The 23,023-nt window shown below is 42.4% G+C and overlaps 1 protein-coding gene across 1 annotated transcript in view; it reads left to right on the top strand.

Annotated features, from left to right (window-relative positions):
* Positions 1 to 23,023, top strand: part of NT5E (5'-nucleotidase ecto) — a 59,441-nt gene that overhangs the window by 11,410 nt on the left and 25,008 nt on the right. Inside the window, exons 2-3 of the mRNA XM_037843730.1 lie at positions 7,967 to 8,189; positions 11,911 to 12,099. Of these exons, the coding sequence (XP_037699658.1) occupies positions 7,967 to 8,189; positions 11,911 to 12,099 (412 nt within the window). The remainder of the gene's footprint in view (positions 1 to 7,966; positions 8,190 to 11,910; positions 12,100 to 23,023) is intronic.

Here is a 23,023-nt window from a genome sequence, read left to right as displayed (position 1 = left end):
ACCTGAGGCTATGAAGTGCCCCCTTTCCAATTCAGATATAGATGCCCTTCGACAGACCAAATGGTTGAGCACCTTAGCAGATTTCCAGTAGAAAGAGACTTTTTACAAAGCTCCATTTTCTCACTGACTTCCATTGTGAAATCTGAGTGATGCTCCTACATACGTAACAGTTCAGCAAACCTTTTTAAAAAGATCTCCATTCATAAACAAGTGCTAATGTTTTTAATAGAAATGTAAAAATAATTTGTAAATAAAAATACAGAAAATGCCGACAAGGACACCCTGAGAGAAGCTGCCAGAGGGTTGGGCCCTGAATAGTGATGCAGTTGACTAAGTTTTTCCCCACGGTTGCTTCCATGCAACCTCCCTCCTCCCTTTTTACATCTAAGATATTGCTCAACTACAGTTTACCAAGTCTGTTTCATATCCTGCCTTCTTCTGAAAAGTTTTACGTGGCTCGTTATAGAGTAAAATGGAGCCCAATTAAAGGGAGCAGGTGGTGTGAGGGGTTTGATTATGTATTCAGTAAACATCTGCTGGGCATTGGTGCCAGGTGCTTGTCTGGCAAGGGCAGCCAACCCCACTCCTGCTTGTGGGAGAAAGACGTGTGAACAGACAACCACAGCGAGTACAAGTGCTGTTACAGAGAACTGCACACCAGGTATGGAAGACAGAACAGAGAGGGCTGTCCACAGTGGAGGTGTCACAGAAGGCTTCACAAGGAAGCGACACTTGAGCTGCATCTTAAGCAGCTCATCACATCTGGGTGGTTTAGTGTTCCTGAAGTTTAGGGCATCTGAAAGGTTGGCATACCAAAAAAAAAAAAAAAAAAAAAACAAAACAAAATGCAGCACAGAGCATCAGCTGCGAGATCAGGGAGGGTCTTCTGCGGCATTCTGAGTCAGAACTTCCATTTTGGTAGGAAGTGGGAAGCCTTGGGGAGACTCACACAGAGGCTAGAAACAGGCAAGTGTGTGTTTTCAGAAGCCTCGACCTGGTGGCCTGTGGTGAACAGGTTTGAGGCTGCTGAGCTGAGTGGCAGGAAGTCCCTTAGGAGACAGGAAATGGTCCAGGTGAGGGGTGAGGAGGCAGAGTGGGGCAGAGAGGGTGCCGTGGAGGAGATCACGGGACGGGTGGGAGCAGAGCCAGAAGCAACAGGACTTGTGGCTGGTGAGGCTTGAGGGAATGAGGAGGGGAGGAGGATGTGTTGGTTTGCTGCTGCTCAGTGTGTTTCCTGTTGGCTATGGTGAGGCTCTTTCTTAACCCCTCTGTTTCATTCACAGGGTGACTGGGAGCAAGCATCCTTCCCGTCTGGTAGTTAACTTGACAGGGGACTCTCAGGCCCAGGGATAGGGAGGAGAGGGGAGCCAGGGGAGGTGGGGAGAGAAAGAGCAGTGACCACCCAGTCACTCCCAGGCAACACGATGTAGTGTCTCCTGAAACAAGCAAAAGGAAAGGGGTTCAGGCCCTGCCCCCCTCACCCCTTCCCATTGGTGCGTTTTTACAGAGTCTGTACCTGCTTTGCCTGTGTCAAGCCAGGCAGAGCCAGACTGGAGGGGTTCCATCTCAACATTTGGAAAAATCTAAGTTTTCTAGTAGTACTTGGAATAAAAATTCTGTGGTGGGTCGAGGCTAGCTAACTCATGATGCTGCAACAGGATCTCATTAGAGTTGGGCCAGCGTGACTCATCCCAGCTTTAGGTGGGACACACATTTCCCCAGGTGAGAAGGCAGACTCTGTCCAAGGCGTAAGCCTAACTGGTTCTTGGTCTGTGGGCTTTTTCAGCTTTCAGGGCTTTGTGGCTTGCTTTCCTTTTGTGGCTCCGTTTCTGCTATAATTATCATTCTGTGGCTGCTGAGTTCATTCATCAGAGACTCTCAAAACAGGCCTCTTTACCAGTTTGTTACCTGTGGTCAGAGAGACTGTGTTTTGTCACCTTTTTTCCATCACAGCCCATGTAGAAAATGGTGATACTTGTGTAGAATTCTGGGCTACGTGTTTGAGGCTGACACCTCTGGCCAAGGGGCCCTTGGGAATTAATTTTCTGTCTCCCCTTTTTTGTCCCACTGATTATTATGTTTATTTATTCCTTCAATAAATATTTATCGAGGATTTTCCCTGTGCCAGGTAATGTGATAGGCCCATTTTAAAGAGGTCATGGGGGTCAGTTAACCCATATTATTTAATCGTTTAATAACAAGGAAGAGAAGCTGCCATTTTCAATCGACTGTAACTGGAAATAGCAGAAAGTGGGAGATTTCTCCAGTAAAAACAAAATATTCCAGAACAATGTGAGGCCGTCATGGAAGGCCATCAGATGGCCACGACTTCTCCATTGCCTCCTGCAAACTGTGAATGAACACCAACCTCACAGTGTGGGCCTAGATCTCGTTCCGGGGCTAACCCTCCCTCTCAGCCACTCTCACACCGAGTGCTTTCACTTCCCTTACTCTCACCCGGAGCAGGATTCTGATGATTCCTTTCATTCATCCATTTACTCACTACCCATGGGAGCATTTGTTTATGGCTGAGAGGAGTCAGTGAATCAGTGGCACCTCCTGGAAGTGCTTTGGGAAGAAGTCGTGAACGTTGGCAGGTTGCCTCAGAGGACAGTGTGGCAGGAGGCAGAGCACCAGACTCACTGCTGAAATCAGCTTCAGTGTTCCACCCACACTCTTTGTAGAATATTCCTCATCAAGAGAGATAACTCAGAAAAGGTTCTTTCCCCTTTGTTTGGCAGCATGGCCTCCAGCATTTGTTATTTGCTAATGATGTATTTTACTGTTGCAGAAAAGCTGATAAATAGATCCCATGCTTATAATTATTTTCTCGGCACAAAAAATGAAAGATAATTTTACCTCAAGCACCGTCTGTAGTTGATTGAAAATAACTACCTGGAATGCCATGATAAGAAGGATGCTGGGGCCCAGTCCAAATGCAGTGGGAAAAATGGATTCAATCAATTAAGTAGCATCTTCCCTGGCCGGGGAAGTGGCAGGCGGGAGTGGCATAACGATATCATGCGTTTGCTTGCACTTCGACTTGGGTGGACACTAGGTACTTTCCATCTAATTTGGTATCCAAGAGATGATAACTGAGTGTTATTTTGAATTCTTTTTAGCGCACAATTCATTGGCAATTAATAAATAGGGATTTGATAACCTCATAATCACCTGTAAGTTTTTCTAAGGAAGGAAATTGCTTGTCCTCATTGGGGAAAGTAGACTTTGACCTAAACACACAGTTTGTGTGAATTACAAACCAAACTTCAGACACAAGCTTCCCTTCACTTCTAGTTGTTATTAATCAAAACAAGAAACTTGGACCCAGAAGTGATAGAATATCTTCATTCTTCTATTTATGATTCATAGGACCTGAAAATTTTTTCTGGGCTTTTTCCTTAATGCACAGAGGGTATCTCCAAAGCCATTGGACTTTTATAAACTTCCATATCACTGTAAATATTAACAAATATGCAACAGTGTGAAAAACATCAGACTGTATTCCCGAGAATTCGTTCAACAGTAACAATAGGGTTTTAATCACAGAAGAATCAAAGAATGTTTCTTTGAATGGAGTTCATATTTTTATTTAACCAAATACTGATCTTTTATCCTTTATTTTCATTTGGCTTGGACTTTAAATGGCAGGCAACATTTCAGGTGTGTGAGTGGTAGAAAATACTGGGCTGGGCTAAGTGGCAAGTGTGGAAAGTTTCTTTCATATGATATCATCAGGTTTTTTTTTTTAATAGTGTGTTAGGCCTGTTCCTACACAAAGAAAGCAGTGGGTGTGAGAAGCTGGAACTGGGCCAGAAGTTCACATTTTATTTCTGAGATTTTGTTGTTGGAGGTACTGAATAAGGTCATTTTGCCAGGCTTGGTTCTCTTAAATTACAAAAAGGTGAATTTGGTGAAATTTATAGTGTTTATAGTAAAAATACACAAGGTTGTCATAAGATTAGTGAATGAATGGAGTTAGTGAATGAGCCCAATATTAGAAATGAAATGTTTGGAAAGAAAAAAAAAAAGAGAGAGCGTAAGAATATGATTCAGGGTCAACGAAATTGTTTGCCTAAGGCAAGGGTTAAAGCAATAAGTGGCAAGTAACAGTTTAGCTCAAATTGGGATTCATTTTAAAGGACATGAGGGAGGCTGTGGGCTGAGAGACAAAAAATTAACGGGCACCCGTAAAGAAAGTTGGGTGGGAATTTTCAGAGAGAGGACCAAAAAGGAGGGATGGTACTGCAATATGAATTTTTAAATCTTCTATGTTTGTGCTCTAAAAGCTCCATAACATGTAAAACAACATGGAAACATTAACTGCTCTGTTCTGTCTTTTGTTCTCCGAATTCTCTTGGGCAGAATTTTCCTAAGGTATTTTCATGTTATTAATAAAAGTAGTTCTATTACCTTTTGAGTGCAGTAGAGGAAAAACATGTAGGAAAAAATCAAGGCAAGGAAATGGAAATATGAGTTACTAAAGAATATAAATGTTAAAGGAATTTTTCTGAATTAATTTTTGTGGAAAAGTTAGCTGTGGAAAATATATTTTCTAGAGGCTCTTCTGCTCATTCATTTGTTCATTCCACAGGGTTTATTGAGCACCTTCTATGCTCTAGGGACTGTTCTGGGCACACAGTCTTTCAGAAGATTCTGAGAGAAAAGTCTTGCTCTAAAGGGTCTGGCAGCTCAGGGGGTAGATGAGAGCTCTGCCTGGGCTTCACAGAGGCGGCCCTGGGAGTATCTGACTCAAGGAGGGAGAGCAACAAAGGGCCTTGGGCAGTCTTTTCCGGAAGGACCCTCTGACTTCATGAGCCAGAGCCATTAGTTGAATAAGGTGATAAAGGCTTGACATGAAGAGGGAATATTCTAGCTAGCTAGCTGTTGTGCTGCCTACCTGTCTGTCTATCTATCTATCTATCTATCTATCTATCTATCTATCTATCAATCAATCATCTATCCATATAATCAATCTGTCTACCTATCTATCATAAACAAAAGTCCAAAGATAAGTGGAAGTGTGAGAAACTGCAAGGCATTAGAATTCTTTCCCCTGGTCCTCACTACACAGTAGGCCCTATGCAAAGCGCTTTATATCCACGCATTGAGGCTGAGAACTTTGTCATGAGCAGAAGTGGTTCTAGTTCCAGCTCCACCACTTACTAGTTGTGTGGCCCTGAACAATTCATTTAACTTCTCCAGGTTTCAGTTTTTCTCATCTGTAAAACGAGGATAATAAATAGTAGCAACCTCATAGCATGAACAGGTTTTCTATACAAAATCACTTTATATGGTCCTGGCCTGCTGGCTCATTTTCATTATACCTTTTGCGTTATTCATTCACTGCCCTTCCAGAGGAAACAGCAGTTTAGAAACAAGCCCAGGTCATTGCTCTTGGGTTTTGGAGCCTGCCCTTGAACCAGAGTCCTGCCTCTTAGCCTCTCTACCTTGTTGTCTTGCATGTCAGGGGGTCAAAGATGAGGCTGGAGGGAAAGGTGAGTCCAGACCCCAAAGAGACTTTGTGGGCCCTGCTCAGGACATTGAATTTTATCATAAAGTCAGGACCTTCAGGCTCATAGTGACAAGACCAGATTCGCATTTTAGAAAGACTGTTCTGGCAGCAATATAAAGAATGGTTTAAGAGTGAAAATGATGATAGCTGAAAGCCCAGTTAGGAAGCTATTGCAGTGGTGTGGGAAAGGGTGATGAGGATGGCATCAAGGCAGTATCAGTGGGGTGGAAGGAAAACAGAGCCTGCAGGTAACAGGAAGGGGTGCTGGTCAGAGGCGAGGGAAAGAGGGAGGGTGGGAGGGAGTCAACTGCTCCAAAGTCTCTGGCTTTATTGACTGGGTAGATGGTGGCCCCATGGACCAAGGTGGGGAATCCCAGAGGAACGGGCTTTGAGCATGGTAAATGGGGGTGCCTGTGAGATGTCGGGGGAAATGTCCACATGGCATTTGGACATACAGATCTAGAGATCAGGAGGAAAATCTGAGCTGGAGATTTTAAGTTTGGTGTTGAAGCTGTGGGTATGAATGAGCTTGTTCAATCAGTCCATCCACAAGTAATTACTGAGCACCCTGGATGAGGGGTAGAGAGATGATAAGACCGTTAAAGTCACTACTTTCAAGTGGGGAGGGGAGAAGACATTAAACAAATGATAAATAAATGAAAAACATAATTTAGCTATTGCCACCTGCTAGGATATAATGTTGCTGATAAATTGCAAGGTGACTGGCAAGTGGAATAATCTTTTACGAATAACTACAGAAAAACTCATTTTAAAAAACCTGTAGAGTTAAGCAACATAGTTTTTATAATATGGTAAGGAATACTTATTTTACCATAGGAAGAGACCATGACATGCTGAGCGTAGAAGACAAAAAGGCAATTATCCAAGACTGGGAGAAGCTTTAAGACTAGATCAGCCTTTTAAGAGGGAATTAATTAGATTAGAGAAAGAAGTAAAAATGGGTAGATGGAGATGAGGGAAAGGCAGATTCAGAAATTCTTAATTTAATAGGGGAGACAGATTGAAAAAATTGTGTTGCTCTCCCTGTATAAACATATTTGCACAAGGATACCAGGCGAGGGGGTGTGGCGCTGAGCAGGACGTTGGTGGTGGGGCATGGTTGCTCAGCGAGCACATGGTCTAGCAGGGAGATGGATGTAAACAAATGATCCCTCAAACATGCCAGTGCGGAGAATTGAAAGGGCCAGGAAGGAAGAGGGCGAGTTTGTAAGAGAATATACAGGAACCCTAGTTTAGACTGAGGATCCACCAGCCAGCACTGCCAGGCCTGTTCCCAACGATCCACAAAGTTAAGCACAATAGGCGTGGCATTTAGAAAGTTGAGATTCGCTGGCCCAAGTACTAAGTTAGCAGAACAGCCTGGGCAGCCAGAGCACAGGTGCGTAGGCACCTGGAGGAGATGGGCTTATTCCAGGAGGCCAGCAGTGCAAGGTGTGGAAGGTTTTCGGGGGAGGTGGTTGGCATGCCACGTTTTGTTAGGAGGACCCCCGTATGGAATACTCGGCTCACCAGGGGAAGCTGCAGGATGACAGACTGTGGGTTGTTTGGCACTCCGCAGCCACTCCCAGAGCAGTGAGGAATGGAGAGCTGAAGAAAGTGGGGGGGAAGGGGGGTTTGCTTTAAGCCATCCCAGCTCTTCACGAAGCCTTGAGACCTGAACGGGTCCAGGTCTCCATAGAGCCCCCTGAGGGTGACATGTTCATTTCACCATCATATACTTCCTCAGATGTGGGACTGCTGGAAGTGAAAGAAAGGGTAGCCCAGAGCTGACTGAAGGAAGAAAGCAGTAGGGCACTGTAAATACAGAGAACACTGTTTTCTGCTTGCCTTTTGGGATCTTGACTTTCCCAGAATTAGAGGACCCCTGGAGTCCTTGGGAAGACTCAGGAGCTGAGATGACAAAGGGAAACCTCTGGTTTCTCTCTACATTATATTTCATGTCACCTTTTGCTAAAGTCTTGTTGATTTAACATCAGATAGCAGTTTGAAGAACTGGGACTGAAATGTGGGTTGGTGAGAGAAAACAGAACACTATAAGGCTGGGCCTAGGCAGAGCCTGGTAGATAGAGAAGCTGGAACCTGCCTCAGACCTACTGCATGAGGACAGCTGGGAGTAGCAGGCTCTCCGGGGGATGCACTCACGGGCTCTCCAGGGGCTGCTCAGGCTTGATGCCGCCTTCAGGAGGGGGTGTGTGACCAGGGGTAGCAGTTCTCAGAGTGGCCTGATGATCTGAAAGTCCTGGGGGCTCTTAGAAATAACCTGTCTGGGCCTCACCCCAGGTGCACTGAATGCAGTCTCTGGGTGTGAGGATGAGATGGACGTGAGGCCATGGGACCCCTGCTCCAGAGGATGGCCAGGTTTGTAATATTCTCTAAAGTATGCTTTTATTGGAAATTCCTAATTCTTTTTCCCCTTTCCCTTTCTCCTAGGCACTGGGAAATCATGAATTTGATAATGGTGTAGAAGGACTGATAGATCCACTTCTCAAAGGGGTCAAATTTCCAATTCTGAGTGCTAACATTAAAGCAAAGGAGCCTCTGGCATCTCAAATATCAGGATTTTATTTGCCACATAAAATTCTTACTGTTGGTGATGAAAAGGTGGGAATTGTTGGATACACTTCAAAAGAGACCCCTATTCTCTCAAATCCAGGTATTTTCTCCTTTTCTAAGCCCATGCTTGACATTATTTTTATGGACTGTAGGTAAAAGAAGGAATAATGTGTGGTACTTGGCAAATGGTGTGGTTAGAACTACATTAATGAAATCAATCTAGTGGGTTTCAAGTTGGTTTAGATATCCTTACAGACGGATGTTTTCCTGCTCAGTGAACTTCTTTGCTGACATAAACAGGATCTGTGTTTAATTCAGGGCATCCTAAATTGGAAGAGAAGGAGTTTTACATCCAGTGCTAAACAGCACAGATTCAGTTACTGTTGGATGAGAGCCATGTAGCTCGATGTCCTTTTCCTGTGGAGCTGGGGTTGCATCTCAGTTACAGCCAGTTTCCTTATCTTTCACTTTCTGGTATAATTATTCAATGCTCTGGTTAAATCTCCTTTCTCCCTTTTCATTACCTCTGGTACTTTTAATGACTTTGTTTCATCTGATTTAAAATCTTTTTGGGAAATATATTTGTATGATACATATATAATCTTAAGACTATTCAAGAAACATTTTTGAGCAACTTCCACTGTGCCCAGCCTGGCCATGTTCCATCTCCCTCTGACTGCAGACAGTGCAGCTGGCAGATTAGACCCAGGGACTAAGGGACTGCACCTTCCTGGGGCTTACCTGCCTGACTTGTTAACTTGGGTAAGGCTGGGGTAAGACGGCTGCCCAGTTACTGCCAGCCTGGACACACCTACCCTGGGGCCCCCAGCACCCCCAGTGCCTACCTCTTCCTGAATGCTGCCCACTTGGCTCATCACATTTGTCCTTAATCTGCGCTTCCCACACTGGCCCGAGCAGCCTGAGGACAGCGCCTGGGTCTCCTCTCTCTGAGCCTGTGGAATCTAACGTACAGGCCAGCTTCTCATCTATGGATAAAGATGAAAATTTGTTGGAAAACTGAATAAATGTTTATTAGGCAGCAAACACTAAAACCAACTGTGCATCCATAATTTATATTCCATCCGCTGATTTTTGATTGAGTTCATTTAAGATAGATTGTGATGAAGTGCAAAAAGAGAGCCATAAACAAAGTGGGGGGGGGTGGGGGGAACTGGGTGGAGGGGGGGGGTCAGGTAGACTTGGTGAAGAGCCTTCTTGGCTCTTCATAAAGCATTTTGGGGCAAAGGGCATCCCAGAAGTGAGATGAGAGTCACTTACTAGGGTGCAAGCTCAATGAGGATAGAGACTTCATCTACTTGGTTTACTGCTTTGACAACCTGCAGAGTGCCTGGTACACTGTAAGTTCTCAGTCAGTTTGGGTGGAATGAATACATAACAGCAGCAAAGTGTGGGGACAACATCAAGAGATGGGAAGGGGTTCTGTTTCCTGGAGTGTGGATTATGCGTAGGGAACGCTGGGCTGGAACTTGGCCATAGGGCCTGCTGAAGGCCTGGCTGAGGAGCTCAGGTCTGATTTGGAGAAAAGTCTTATCCCTTGTTTAATAGCCACCGACAATAAGGTAGGAGGAGGTGGGAAGGGCGTGGTTGGTGGAGAGACACAGGGGGTCTGAGGAAGTCAGACTGCCTCAGCTAGGATTTTTGATAGCACTCCTTATATCCTTAACAGGTTATAACAGAGGGGGCATGCAAAGGGATGATGCTCTTTCCAACAGCCCCCAGGAGAGAGGGACTGGATTGTGCAGGGATAAGTGCAGGTGGCAAAGGGGTTGAACAGAATGTTTCTCAGATGCTTGTTTCTTCCAAGACCACAGGCCCGGCAGCCTGTGCGATTCTTTCTACAGATCTCTGCCCCCTAATCCAGCCCACAGGACTGGACTTCCATAGCGGTAACTTGTATTTCTAGCACATTTAATTTATTTTAGCTAGGTAATGCAAGTCCTGTGTCATAACTTCCCTATAACATACTGAAATACATCCCAGAGCTTCCTATATATGTGATGCCTGGTCCTGTAGGTTTCTGATGTGTCTAAACTTTGACATTCCTTCTTGCCAGCCAGTCCAAAGAAGGGGATGTGAACGTTATCTAAAGTTCTCAACTAACTTTCTTTGTCCATCTCTCCTTCCCTCCTTCCCTCCCTTCTTCCCTTCCTCCCTTCCATCTTTCTTTCCTTCCTTCATTTCCTTCTTTCTTTCTCTCACCCAAATGTCTGTCTACATACCAGACATGGTTCTCAACACCAGACATACCAACCAAAAGATCCCTGCCCACTGAGGCTTACATGTTTAGTGGGAGAATACATAAATAAAATGTTTGGCTTGTCAGAAGGTGGTCAACGCTGTGGAGAAAAATTAAGCAGGAGGAAATGACAAGTGTGGCATGGGGGAGGGCACACTTTGTCCTTGTAAAGGGATGCTCAGGGAAAAGCTTGCAGAAAAAATGACAGGGCTCTGAGGAGTGACTGGGGAGCCCTGGGCTTTTTGGGGTGAGCCAGGTTATTCTTGATGTTTTCATGGTGGACAGTGATGGCAAAGCTATTGCAACTCTTGATTTTTAAATATGGCCTGTAAGTCACTGTAAACCCAGCAGGCCCAGCACAACACATCTGTAAGCTGCTGGTTTTCAGGCCATCAGCCTGGGGCATCCCTGGCTATGACTCAGTCCTATTGTTTATCTTCCAGAATCATTAACACGTGTCGGGATGACTAATGTTAAAGATGCAAGAGCTCTCCCACCAAAGCACACAGAGACTCCTAAACATCACAGAGAATGTATTTTTAACAATCTGATTGCTTTTGGGAGAGATTAATACTTTTTAGCTTGGGGTTTGCAGACTCCTGGAGATTTGAAATGTTATTACGAGATGTTTTTAACTTTATGAGATGTTATTAATTTTTTGGCATTTTCATTTTGCTGAGAGTCTTTCGAACTTCGCATGAGTGTCTGGATCATTTGGAGAACTCCTTAGCAGCAGAGTTACTGGACATGGCCTTAAGGCAGCATGTTGTCTGTGTTTGTGGTCACTTCTGTGCCAGTACATGCTGCAAGACCTCAAGGCTTGCCAAGGGTTAGCTACCAAGATAGCGGGAGCAACCGATCTGCTGACTGCACCAGGCAGCATGTGCTTGCAGCACACAGAGCTCCTGGCTCTGCAGTGAGGCATATCCTTATCAGCTTATGCCAACAGGCAATCGTTGGGGCTGTACGCGGCCAGTGAAGAACGTCCACATGTCCAGTTCCAGCGATATGTGGGTCAGACCCCTCTTTAATGCAGAGTTCCATACTGCTCTAATGCGAACATTATCCTCAAGTGACAAAGACAGAGTGATCAGCTGACTTTAAAATTGGCATTCAAGGACTACTTGTGACAGAGTTTTGTTAAGTTTGAAGACTGATTATCCTGAACTTGCAAACAGAGGCTCCGAGTTACCAATACTGATTTGTACGTCGTTCTTATGTGTTCAGGCATTTTCTGAATTGGTATTATGGGAGTTTAAATATAAAAATGGGTAAAAACAAATGCAGTTCTGAAACTGCATCATAGTTTGAGATTTAGTTCTGGCAAAATTATAGCATCGAGAATATTAAATTAACGCAACATTAAGAGAATGTAACTAGTGATACTGATTTGAATTTGGGGGTGCTTTCTGGGGGGTTATTTAATTCGTAAATACTTCTTGGACTTAGTAATTTAAGAGCTTTAATAAATGAAGGTGTTTATACTTGGCATGTTGGCATGCATTTAAGAAGTATAATTTTAAAAACGCTGATAAATGTCCATTTTCTTTATTTTGTTCCTTAGGAAATAATTTAGTGTTTGAAGATGAAATCACTGCATTGCAGCCTGAAGTAAATAAGCTAAGAACACTAAATGTGAACAAAATTATTGCGCTGGGACACTCCGGTTTTGAAATGGATAAACTCATTGCTCAGAAAGTGAGGGGTGTGGACGTTGTGGTAGGAGGACACTCCAACACGTTTCTTTATACAGGTAATTGTTTCATAAGGATTATGCTGGCCAGGATGTCTAGCTCTCTTACTTTGACTTTTTTTGCATTTGTAACTTTTATTGTTTTGATTGCTATTTAACATATACATATAATACATTGAATAGGAATATGTGCAAATCTTACTCCAGGAGATATTACTAACAATCATTTATTGGCTTCATGACTATAAATAAATTCAACTAATTTATATATATCACAAATATATATATTATGTATATCATAAATATAGATATTATATATAAAAAACAAAAAGATTACTGATCCCCACCCAAAAGCCATTTTGTGTTAGGCTTATATCAAAAAGCAACACGTCATAAAAAAAATTTTAAGCATGAACAAAATAAAGTAAACAGGTCTGTACAGCACATGGTGACAGGGTTTGGTCTGTAGGTTGCACAGGTAGCAGAGGAAGCTGGAACTCTGGGATGAAGTCCTGACTGTACTGCGAACCGGGACTGTAGTAAGTGCTCTGGAAACCACATGGCCCTTGGGAACAGCGCGTGCTCGCTCTTGTTCCTTCTCAGCTTGCTGTTGGGTAGTTTTAGTTAGAAAAATCTTTGTATAAATCTGAACTGGCTCCATGAATCTCTTTTTTTATAAATCTGAACTGGCTCCATGAATCTTTCCCCGTGGACTGCACGTAACTTTCAAGTATATTCAAGAAGAGGAGGAGGAGGGGGCCTGCCTGGTGGAAGGGTTTTACCAGAAGTGGGAAGGGAGGTTTTGGTTGGGGAGAAAACAGCCCTTCCCAGAAGAGGCTGCTGCTTCTTCCTTTCCTTTGTGGGCTGTCCAAGGGATTCCCATTTCTATAAAAACAAAAATAAAAAATACCCAAAACAGTAGCAAGTACCCAAATATGTTAAAAAGAATTATCACTAAGGAGGGCAAAAAGGTAATTTTTATTTTCTTCTTAGCACATTTGCATATTTTCTAAGTTTTTAAAAAATAATGAATGCATATAACTTTGCAATCAGAAAGAGATACATATTATAAAAAGTAAAAAAAGAAAGAAACACAATATTGAGTCAGACATCCTCATTCCTAATTCACTTGAATGACCATGAACAGGGATCTTAACCCCCTGAACCCTTCAGAATGGCAGATAATGCTCCACACTTAGCATTGTTGTGAAAATTATGAGATGATGTATGTAAAGGCTATTTATAAACTGTAAGTGCTGTAGCTTGGTATACAGTGGTGGTGGAGGCTGCTTATCAGAAATAACGTAATATGCCGGTCAAAATTGTGACTCTGGTGAAGTGTTTCAGAGTGGAGCTGGCTTTCACTTAAGAAAATAATGCTAATATTTATGTATGCTAATTCAATTCTTTCACAAGTAATTTGCCTCTTTGTAGACATAGGCTGAAGAATAATTCAAACTGAGTTAACCCATTAGTGGTTCTGAAATCAATTTAGTGGGTTATGACTAGCAGGTTTTTGTTTTTAACAGACTAGACTAAAAGAGAGTAGGAGCTTACATTGCTCGTAGGAAGGATAAATATTATGTGATGGAAAAAGATGTATCTAAAGTAGTGAGAATAGCTCCAGGTACACAGCAAGTGTGTGATGTGGACACTGGTATGTGGTGGACAGTAATGGGAATTTTTCTTAGTGTGGGTAATGAATGTTATGTCAAACATCTGAGAGCCACTTTAAGTAACTCCAGGAGGGTTAGATGTACTGAGGGGCCCCTTACTCAAGACCAGGAAAAATTCCATTGGAAAAGGTCATTGGGCAGCACTGGGTAGAAGTTTAGACTCTGGAGTATGACTGACTAGTGGTGGTGTATTAGTTATGGTTCTCCAGAGAAATAGAATCAACAGGAGATATATATCCTTTATATACATAAACAGATTTATTATAGGAATTGGCTCATGGCACCATGGGAATTGGCAAGTCCGAATTCCCTAGGGTTGGCCAAAAGCTGGAAACTCTGATGAAAGTGTAGTTGAATTTCCCAAGAGAAGCTGACTGGCTGAAGTTGAGACAGAAACTCTTCTGTCTGACTCCTGAAATCCTCAGTTCTGGCTTTTAAGACCTCCAACTGATTGGATGAGGGCAATCTCCTTTGTTGATTGCAGATGCAATCAGCCATAGATGCAATCAACTGACTAATGATGCAAATCCATCTATGAAATACCTTCACAGTAACAAGCAGGCAGTGCTTGCTTGACCAAACAACTAGACACCATAACCTAACCACGTTGACACCTGAACTTAACCATCACAAGTGGGATCCCAGGAAAGTTACTTAACCTGTCTATGCCTGCTTTCTCTCAGCAGTAGAATGAGGGTGATAGAAAGGGTCCTGTGACTTAATAAATGTAATCAATGGATATAAGTAAAGCACCTTAGAACAGAGCCTAGCACTTTAGCTGTTCTTATTTCAGTTATTTCCCAGATCTGTGGATAAAGCCTGTGAAAAACCTTTTCCCAGAGGTTTCTACTAGCTATTCTCTGAGGCAAGCTAATCCTAGCATACCTGGTGGGAGCTAGATATCTGTCTTCCCACCTTCATCCTTCAGAATAGTAGTTTCAACATTTTTGTACTGGGATCCATAGTAAGAAAGACATTTTACACCAGGGCCCTGTACATGCATGTGTGCACATGCACACACACACAAAAAACACACACACAACTGAAAAAAAGACCTTCCCAAAGCACATGGAATGCACCCTGGTATTTTCTCTTCTATTGCTTCATTTTTTAATGCTAGTTACCAATCATTAAAATGGATGTCATTGTGTTGTAGCTAAGCCACATTTTGAAAAACTCAGGTTTAAACCAGGTACAACCAAAACAGTACATGAACAACCAGAGGAGACTCACCGCTTCTTTCAGATGTTGAACTCATTCCCAGTGTGCCCTGGACTCATCTTTACACCACCTTAGTTGATGCATCTTACTGCACCAGTGGTCATCCACAGACTGTGGCATGTGGCCATCAATTTGGGCCCTGCTGGGTGTGAAAAGATCCAATGTCAAGGCTGTGCTTGCCATTAATTCTGCAGCCTATCCTTTTGTTTCTGTCACCAGGCCAGTGAAGTCCTGCAGAACAGTATGTGCTTTTTGCTTAGTAGAGAAATTTAGTTAATGATGAATGAATAGATGAACGAAAGATTTGGGGATAAAAATTATAATTTACTTACCCATAAATCTTGAGGCAGATATTTACAGTCTATGAGAAAACTGACTTTAGGGTCTTAGTCATTTATTTCTACAAAGAGTTAGGCCAAGCTGCCAAGTCTGAGGGAATGTTCCCCATAAGCCTGAACTTGCCTCAGACACCGGCCACAAATTTGGGGGTCCCCAGGGTCACCCTCACTTCTGACCAGATGGCTACAAATTTTAGGGGTTCCCATGGCCACTCTCAAGTTCAGTAATTCACTAGAACAATTCAAAGAACTCGTGTAAGTACTATACTGATGATTACAGTTTTGTAGTGAAAGGTTACAGATTAGAACCAGTGAAAGGAAGAAACCCATAGGGTGAGGTCCAAGGGGGTTTTTAGGGTGGAATCTGAGAGGGTCCCAAACACAAAGCTTCCATCGTCCTCAGGGATGCATTACCCTCCCGACATCGAAGTATGACAATGTTCAGCGTCCTGCCAACCAGAGACACTCACCTGAACTTCGGCGTGCAGGGTTTTTGTTGGAGTTTCATTATGGAGGCATGAATGATTGAATCATTAGCCACATAGTTAGAAGGTTGAACTCAAATCTTCAGCTCCCCTCCCTTCCCTGGAGGTCCAGCTGATATCAAGTGGCTCCAAGCCCCACCCCTCTTATCCCATGGCTGGGCTTTCTGGATGGCCAGTCCTCTTCTGGAATCACCTCCTTATCATTAACTATCAGGTCAAAGGGGCCACCATGAATAACAAAAATACTCTAGCCACTTAGAAAATGTCAGCGGTTTCAAGGTTACCTCCCAGCAACCAGGGACAAAGGCCAGACCTCTCTTTGAACTGAGGCCAAATTCTTTACTATACAATTTCACATTTCATTATTACTTACCAGATAAAAGTTGTTCTCATGAAAATATTTGATTCTGATACTCATCATTTTGAGGAAGAAATTTTAAAGGTAATTCTAGAACAATAAAGAATGAGACATTTTGCTTGTTTAAAAAAACTTTTCTTAGCCTTGTGAAAAGAAAAAAAAAAAACTCCAGAATTATTGTTGGAATTAGCATGAAGTAAAAATAATTAGTCTGCTAAATATGATTAGTTAATAAAAATGTAGTTAAAATGATATAGCTAACATAATGCATCTCTTGATATTTTAAATCTTGCTGAAAGACCCATTTCAGCACACATCCACTGTCCCCTTCAAACATGGAATGTTGAAAGGTTTTCTGGGTTGTTTTTTTTTTATTCCAGTTACTGTGCATATACACATAACCCCATTCTCATGTCAAATGAAGAGAGGAGATAACTGCCCCAGACCAAGCTTACAGAATACCAAAGCTGCAAGGATGACGGCTAGAACGCAAATGCCTTCTCCAAAGGGGTTAAATCCTAGAGTCATGGACTGGTCCTTGTTGTTGGCTTTGGAAAAAAAAAAAGTGGTAAAATGAGTGCAGGTTGAAACCTGAAGCAGATATGCCATCAGTTTATTCTTTTTTGCAAATCTTGAAGGCAGACTCCTAAGATGCTGTCTCTCTGTTTTACCTCCTGATATTTTAGCTTAATTTTGGACTGGAGCTGTGGTCTTGGTTGAGTCCAGGAAGTGCAAAATCTGCAAAGTACAGGGGTTAGGAGTGTTAATTCTATGAGTCATTCCATTTTAACATCCTCTTCCCTAGAAAATAATCTATGCAAAGAGGCTGATTGCTTACTTTTCAGACTTTGGGGAATTAAAAAGATCGTTTGTGGTAGATCACCTTATAAGTTCCTTATGCTACCACAGTGAATTTAATTATACCTCTAATCCTTTGAGGCCCATAACTTCTGGCTTCCACCCTGAACCATGTAATGACTCCCAAGTCAATTCCTCATATTACTGATAATTTGGTATTCTATCACTGTCTTCCTCTCCGTTCCAGCTTCTGCCTTCATCCTGATGGGATGTCCATACTGATGACTGATCCAATACCTGAAGCTCAGAGTTCCTTGATCCCTTCAATCCAATGACTGTCACCTCCATTTTAGTGACATCAGTTCTGGGGCCACAGGCTGAGACTTGGTTATCATCTAGAATTGCTCCATCTCTAAAATGCCACTATCTGACTCTCCTGTCAAAACCTCCTTAAAGCTTTCTCACCTATTAGAGCTGGTCTTCAGCTTTACGGAAACCTCAACTCTCTTGAACTCCTCTTTCCTTCCCAGTTCAGCAGGCTTCACTTTTCTTTCCTTACCAGCCTGGAAGTGTCTGTTCACAGACTCTTGTCTGTGGCTGACGTATGGAAGGCAGTTGCCCAGTACTGTTGAATGAATGCAGACAGATGCAGCTCCTTTAAAAGTAAGATTTCTTTATTTGATTGATCAATTTATGTACCTAATGTTCACTGCTTCTGGATTTAGGCACATGTTGTTGAATATGAAATTCAAACTTTCTCATTTATTTAGAGAACATGCATGATATCATTGACCACAGAATTTATTGTTCAAAATAAATGGCATTCACAATGTAATTATAAATATGATTAGCAGATGAACCTTGTTCTTTGTGCTGCTGCCAGGAGCCACGTGTGCAGTCTGAAGGGGTGACACAACCCTGCTTCATTAGACTAAGGGAGGTGGTGGAAGACTTTATTGTAGTTATCAGTATTGTTAATCTCTCCATTAATTTTCACCCTTGCAGATTAGAAAACCTTGCCTTTTAGAAGAAGAGAACTATCTGATTGTACAGCACATCCACTGGCAGGAAACACACTCCAAGATATTTCGTCTGGGCTTTAGATAAAGACAGCTTGATGTCTGTGGTTAATTAAGTGAGCTGGGAGGATCAGCCAAGGAGTTGTGTCTGGTAGCTTCAAAGATGATGACCTTTCATTTTTTTTAGTTTGGTTAGCACAGGGATTTATTTGTTCCAGTGATCTCTCTGGAACTTAGAGTCAGCTTCTAGCCATGCCTTGGTCCTAGCACCGGCTTCCTTTATGGTGCAAAGTTAGAACCTTCTTGTTGGTGATTTTTGCAGCCACATAACATTGATTTGTTTTAGCGACATCTCAAGAAACTTCTTTCCAAGGCAACATGGGACTTTCTAAAACCTAAATCTAACAAGAATGACTGTGAAACTGTCCAGCTCATTTGGCAGGGTTGAATTATAAAAGTAAACTGATGCCAACTACTGTGAAACCACAAGCTCACTCATACCAATAAGGGTACAATCTCTTCTTAGGACTGACGTTTTTGTGTCCTTTATTTTGCTGCATGATGGTCTTCCCTGAAAGATCTCATTTCTGCAACTTCCAATGGGCAGTGGAAAGGGCTTTGGACTCCAACAGACCCATAGTTCCTTCCTGGTGTAGTCCCTACTGGCTCTCTGACCTTGGACTGTGTCAGTTTGCTAATGCTACCAGAATGCAAAATACCGGAAATGGATTGTCTTTTATAAAAGGGGGTTTATTTGGTTACACAGTTACTGTCTTAAGGCCATAAAGTGTCCAAGGTAAGGGATCAAAAATTGGGTACCTTCTCTGGAGGATGGCTAATGGCATCCAGAAAACTTAGGTTAGCTGGGAAGACATGTGGCTGGCATCTGCTCTGGAGTTCTGGTTTCAAAATGGCTTTCTCCCAGGACGTTCCTCTCTAGGCTGCAGCAGTTCTCCAAAATGTCAGTCTTAGCTGCTCTCAGGTTGTGTTTCAAAATGGCATTCTCCAAAATGTCTCTGTGTCAGCTTCTCGGGGCCAACTCTGGGCTAGTACCTCCAAAGCATCAGCAAAACACTGCTTTCAACAGCCGTCTTCAAAATGTCTCTGTAAGATGCAGCACTGTTTGGGCCTGCATGGCTCTTTTGAAATGCTTCAGTAAATCAGTCAAGAGCCACCCTGAATGGGTGGGGGCCACACCTCCATGGAAATAATCTAATCAAAGGTACTAACCGGCAGTGGGTGGGTAGATATCTCCATGGGAGACATCCAATCAGAGGTTACACCCTAATCAAAAGATTTATCAATCTGCCAACAAAATTGCATCAAAGAACATGGCTTTTTCCTGGGAGACATAATATTATCCATAAACTGGCACATGTATCTACTATGAGCTTCAGCTTTATTTTTAAAAAAATAGTTTATAATGATACATCTGTCTCAGAGTTGTTGGATTATGGGAGATAATATATGAATAGAACTGGGCCCTAGAATGTAGTAGGTCCAAGATAAATTCAATTCTTTATTTCCAAATAACTGCATCAGGGGAAATGCATATGATTTATATTAAATGATAAAGGGTGGATTATAAAAAATTTATAACTTTCTTAAGAATGTATAATCCATACTGTAATCAGCTGAACATCACAAATCTTTTCTCACTGGTTAACTTCCTCGGCCCACCCATCCCCCCAGTTTCCATCCTTCTTCCACTTGCTGTTCTCTTTATTTTTCCTACTCGTGTCTCCACCCCCTTTTTTCCAAGTCTATCCCTGAAACTTGAAATTTCTCACACTGTTTTTAATATAATTTTATTGAGCTATATTCACATACCATACAATCCATCCAAAGTATACAATCAGTGGTTCACAGTATAATCACACAGTTGTGCATCCATCACCATGATCATCCTCAGAACATCTGCATACTCCAGAAAAAAAAAAAAGAAAAGAAAAAGAAAACCCCAAACATCCATACCCCTAACCCCCTCTCATACATTATTGACCTTTAGTATTGCAGTCTACCAAATTTTAAGACATAAAATAGAGGTAGGTTAACTAAGACAGTGTTGTATTGTCAGAGATAGATATATAGAACAGTGGAACAGAACAGAATATCCAGGAGTGGATCCATACAAACACATCTCCCATTATTTTTTTAATCATTTTTTTGTTGTGGGAATATAACATATATACATAAAGTGATAATTTCCCAAGTGCAGTTTACAAGTTGAGAGCAAATTTCAAAGAATGCTATGGGTTACAGTTCCACAGCTTCAGTTGTTTCCTTATTATGAAATATAACATATATACAAAAAGATGATAACTTTCAAATTACAATTTAATAAGTAGCTGTAGAGAAAATTTTGAAAAATGTTTTGGGTTACAGTTCCATCATTTCAGTTCTTTCCCTCTAGCTTTTCTAATATGTAGCAACTAAGAAAAAGAAAATTACATAGAGATTCAGTATTCATAATCCTTTGTTAAATTCTATCTTGTCTGTTTGTTACCCCCTTCCTCTAGTTTAATCACTTTTCCCAATCTTTGAGGATATCTAGGGCAGTGACCACCCTAACTTGTTCATGTTGAAAAGGGGTGTCAACATTATGGGGAAAGGGGACACATCTGGTTGATGTTCTTGAAGAGGCTGTTGCCTCTGGGTTTGGGGACTTAGCTGGCATAGGAGCTTTCTGGAGGATTTAAGTTTCCGAAGAATAAACTTAGTAAGTGAAACTTTTATAGAGTCTCAAATAGGGACCTGGGTATTCTTTAGGGTTTTGGGGACTACTGTTGACTTGAGCTTATGATACTGTAGCCATTTGGCATATCTAGCTGAAGCTTGTTTAGGAGTAACCTCCAGGACAGCCTCTTGACTCTATTTAAGTTATCTTAGCCATTGAAAACCTAATTTGTTGCCTTTCTTTACTCCCCTTTTGGTCAAAATGGCATTCTCAACCCCTCGATGCCAGAGTCAGGCTCCCTCCCAGAATCTGTGTCCCATGTTGCCAGGGAAACTCACATACCTGGAGGTTGTCCCATGTTGGGAGGAAAGTGATGAATTTATTTGCAGAGTTGGGCTTAGGGACAAAAAGTCCACATTTGAGCAACAAAAGAGATTCTCTGGAGGTGACTCCTAGGCATAATTATAGGTGGGCTTAGCCTCCCCTATAGTTATGAAACCATGAGTTTCACCCGAGCAAGCCTCAAGATCAAGGACTTGACTTTAAAGTAGGGGGTTCCTAAGTTCACACAGCATATGTTATGTCCACGATAATCCATCCATATCTCACATTATCATCATTTAGTTGTACAATTCTCATTACTCTCCATTTTCAACAATTCTAATGACCCAAAACACCCCATAGCTCTTTTCAGCCCTTAATTATTTGTCCCTAGTATTTGTGTGGTACTAGTAAGGTATTCCTATTAATTATAGTCTCTAGTATGCAATAGGTAGATTTTTCCCATATACCACTCTGTTTGTCAACTTTTTACCAGTGTCATACCTTAGAATTATATCATGCAAGCACCTATCTGTATTTGTTGTGCTGATCTTTGGGATACATGCCTTTAAACAACCAATGGCACAAAGATAGACATATTGATCAATGGAATCAAATTGAGAGTTTGGAAATAGAACCCAAGATCTATGGTTGACTGATTTTTGATAAAGCTCCCAAATCCACTAAACTGGGACAAGGACAGTCTTCTTCAAAATTGGGGCTGGGAGAACTGGATATCCATATCCAAAAGAATGAAGGAGGACCCCTGCCTCACACCCTATACAAAAATTAACTCATATTGGATCAGACCTCAATATAAGAGACAGCACAATAAAACCCGTAGAAAATAATATAGGGAAATATCTTCAAGACCTACTAATAGAGGTATGTTCTTAGACCTTACACCCAAAGCACAAGCAACAAAAGAAAAAAATATATATACATGAAAACTCCTCAAAATCAAAAGCTTCTGTGCCTCAAAAGACGTTGTTAAAAAGGTGAAGGGGTGGGACAAGATGGCAGATTGGTGAGCTGTATGTTTTAGTTACTCCTCCAGGAAAGTATATAGAAAGACAGGAACTGCGTGGACTGGACACTGCAGAGCAATTTGACTTTGGGCATACTTCATACAACACTCATGAACATGTCGAACTGCTGAGATCAGCGAAATCTGTAAGTTTTTGTGGCCAGGGGACCCGCGCCCCTCCCTGCCAGGCTCAGTCCCGTGGGAGGAGGGGCTGTCAGCACTGGGAAGGAGAAGGGAGAACTGCAGTGGCAGCTCTTATCGGAAACTCATTCTACTGATGCAAACTCCAACCATAGATAGACTGAGACCAGACACCAGAGAATCTGAGAGCAGCCAGCCCAGCAGAGAGGAGATAGGCATAGCAAAAAACAGCAAGAAAAGTTCAAAAATAAAAGCGGAGGCTTTTTGGAGTTCTGGTGAACACAGAAAGGGGAAGGGCAGAGCTCAGCCCTGAGGCTCATATGCAAATCCTGAAGAAAAACTGATCTCTCTGCCCCCTGGATCTTTCCTTAATGGCCCTAAATGCTTTGTCTCTTAGCATTTCAATAAACCATTAGATCTGCCAGGAGGGCTTTTTATTTTTTTTATCTTTTTTTTTTCTGTTTCTAAAACAATTACTTTAAGAAGCCCAATACAGAAAGCCTCAAAGACTTGCAATTTGGGCAGGTCAAGACAAGAGCAGAACTAAGAGAGCTCTGAGACAAAATAATCCAGTGGCTGAGAAAATTCACTAAACACCACAACTTCCCAAGAAAAGGGGGGTGTCCGCTCACAGCCATCATCCTGGTGGACAGGAAACACTCCTGCCCATCGCCAGCCCCATAGCCCGAGCTGCCCCAGACAACCCAGTGTGACGGAAGTGCTTCAAATAACAGGCACACACCACAAAACTGGGCGTGGACATTAGCCTTCCCTGCAACCTCAGCTGAATGTCCCAGAGCTGGGAAGGGTGGAGCAGTGGGAATTAACAAAGCCCTCATTCAGCCATCATTTCAGCAGACTGGGAGCCTCCCTACAACAGCCCAGCAGCCCGAACTGCCCTGGGGGTACGGCACTCACCTGTG

Source organism: Choloepus didactylus, chromosome 7 (genome assembly GCF_015220235.1).
Source record: "Choloepus didactylus isolate mChoDid1 chromosome 7, mChoDid1.pri, whole genome shotgun sequence".
Taxonomy (NCBI): Eukaryota; Metazoa; Chordata; class Mammalia; order Pilosa; family Megalonychidae; genus Choloepus; species Choloepus didactylus.
Note: the sequence above shows the minus strand (reverse complement) of the source record. Positions and strands in the feature narration are given on the sequence as shown.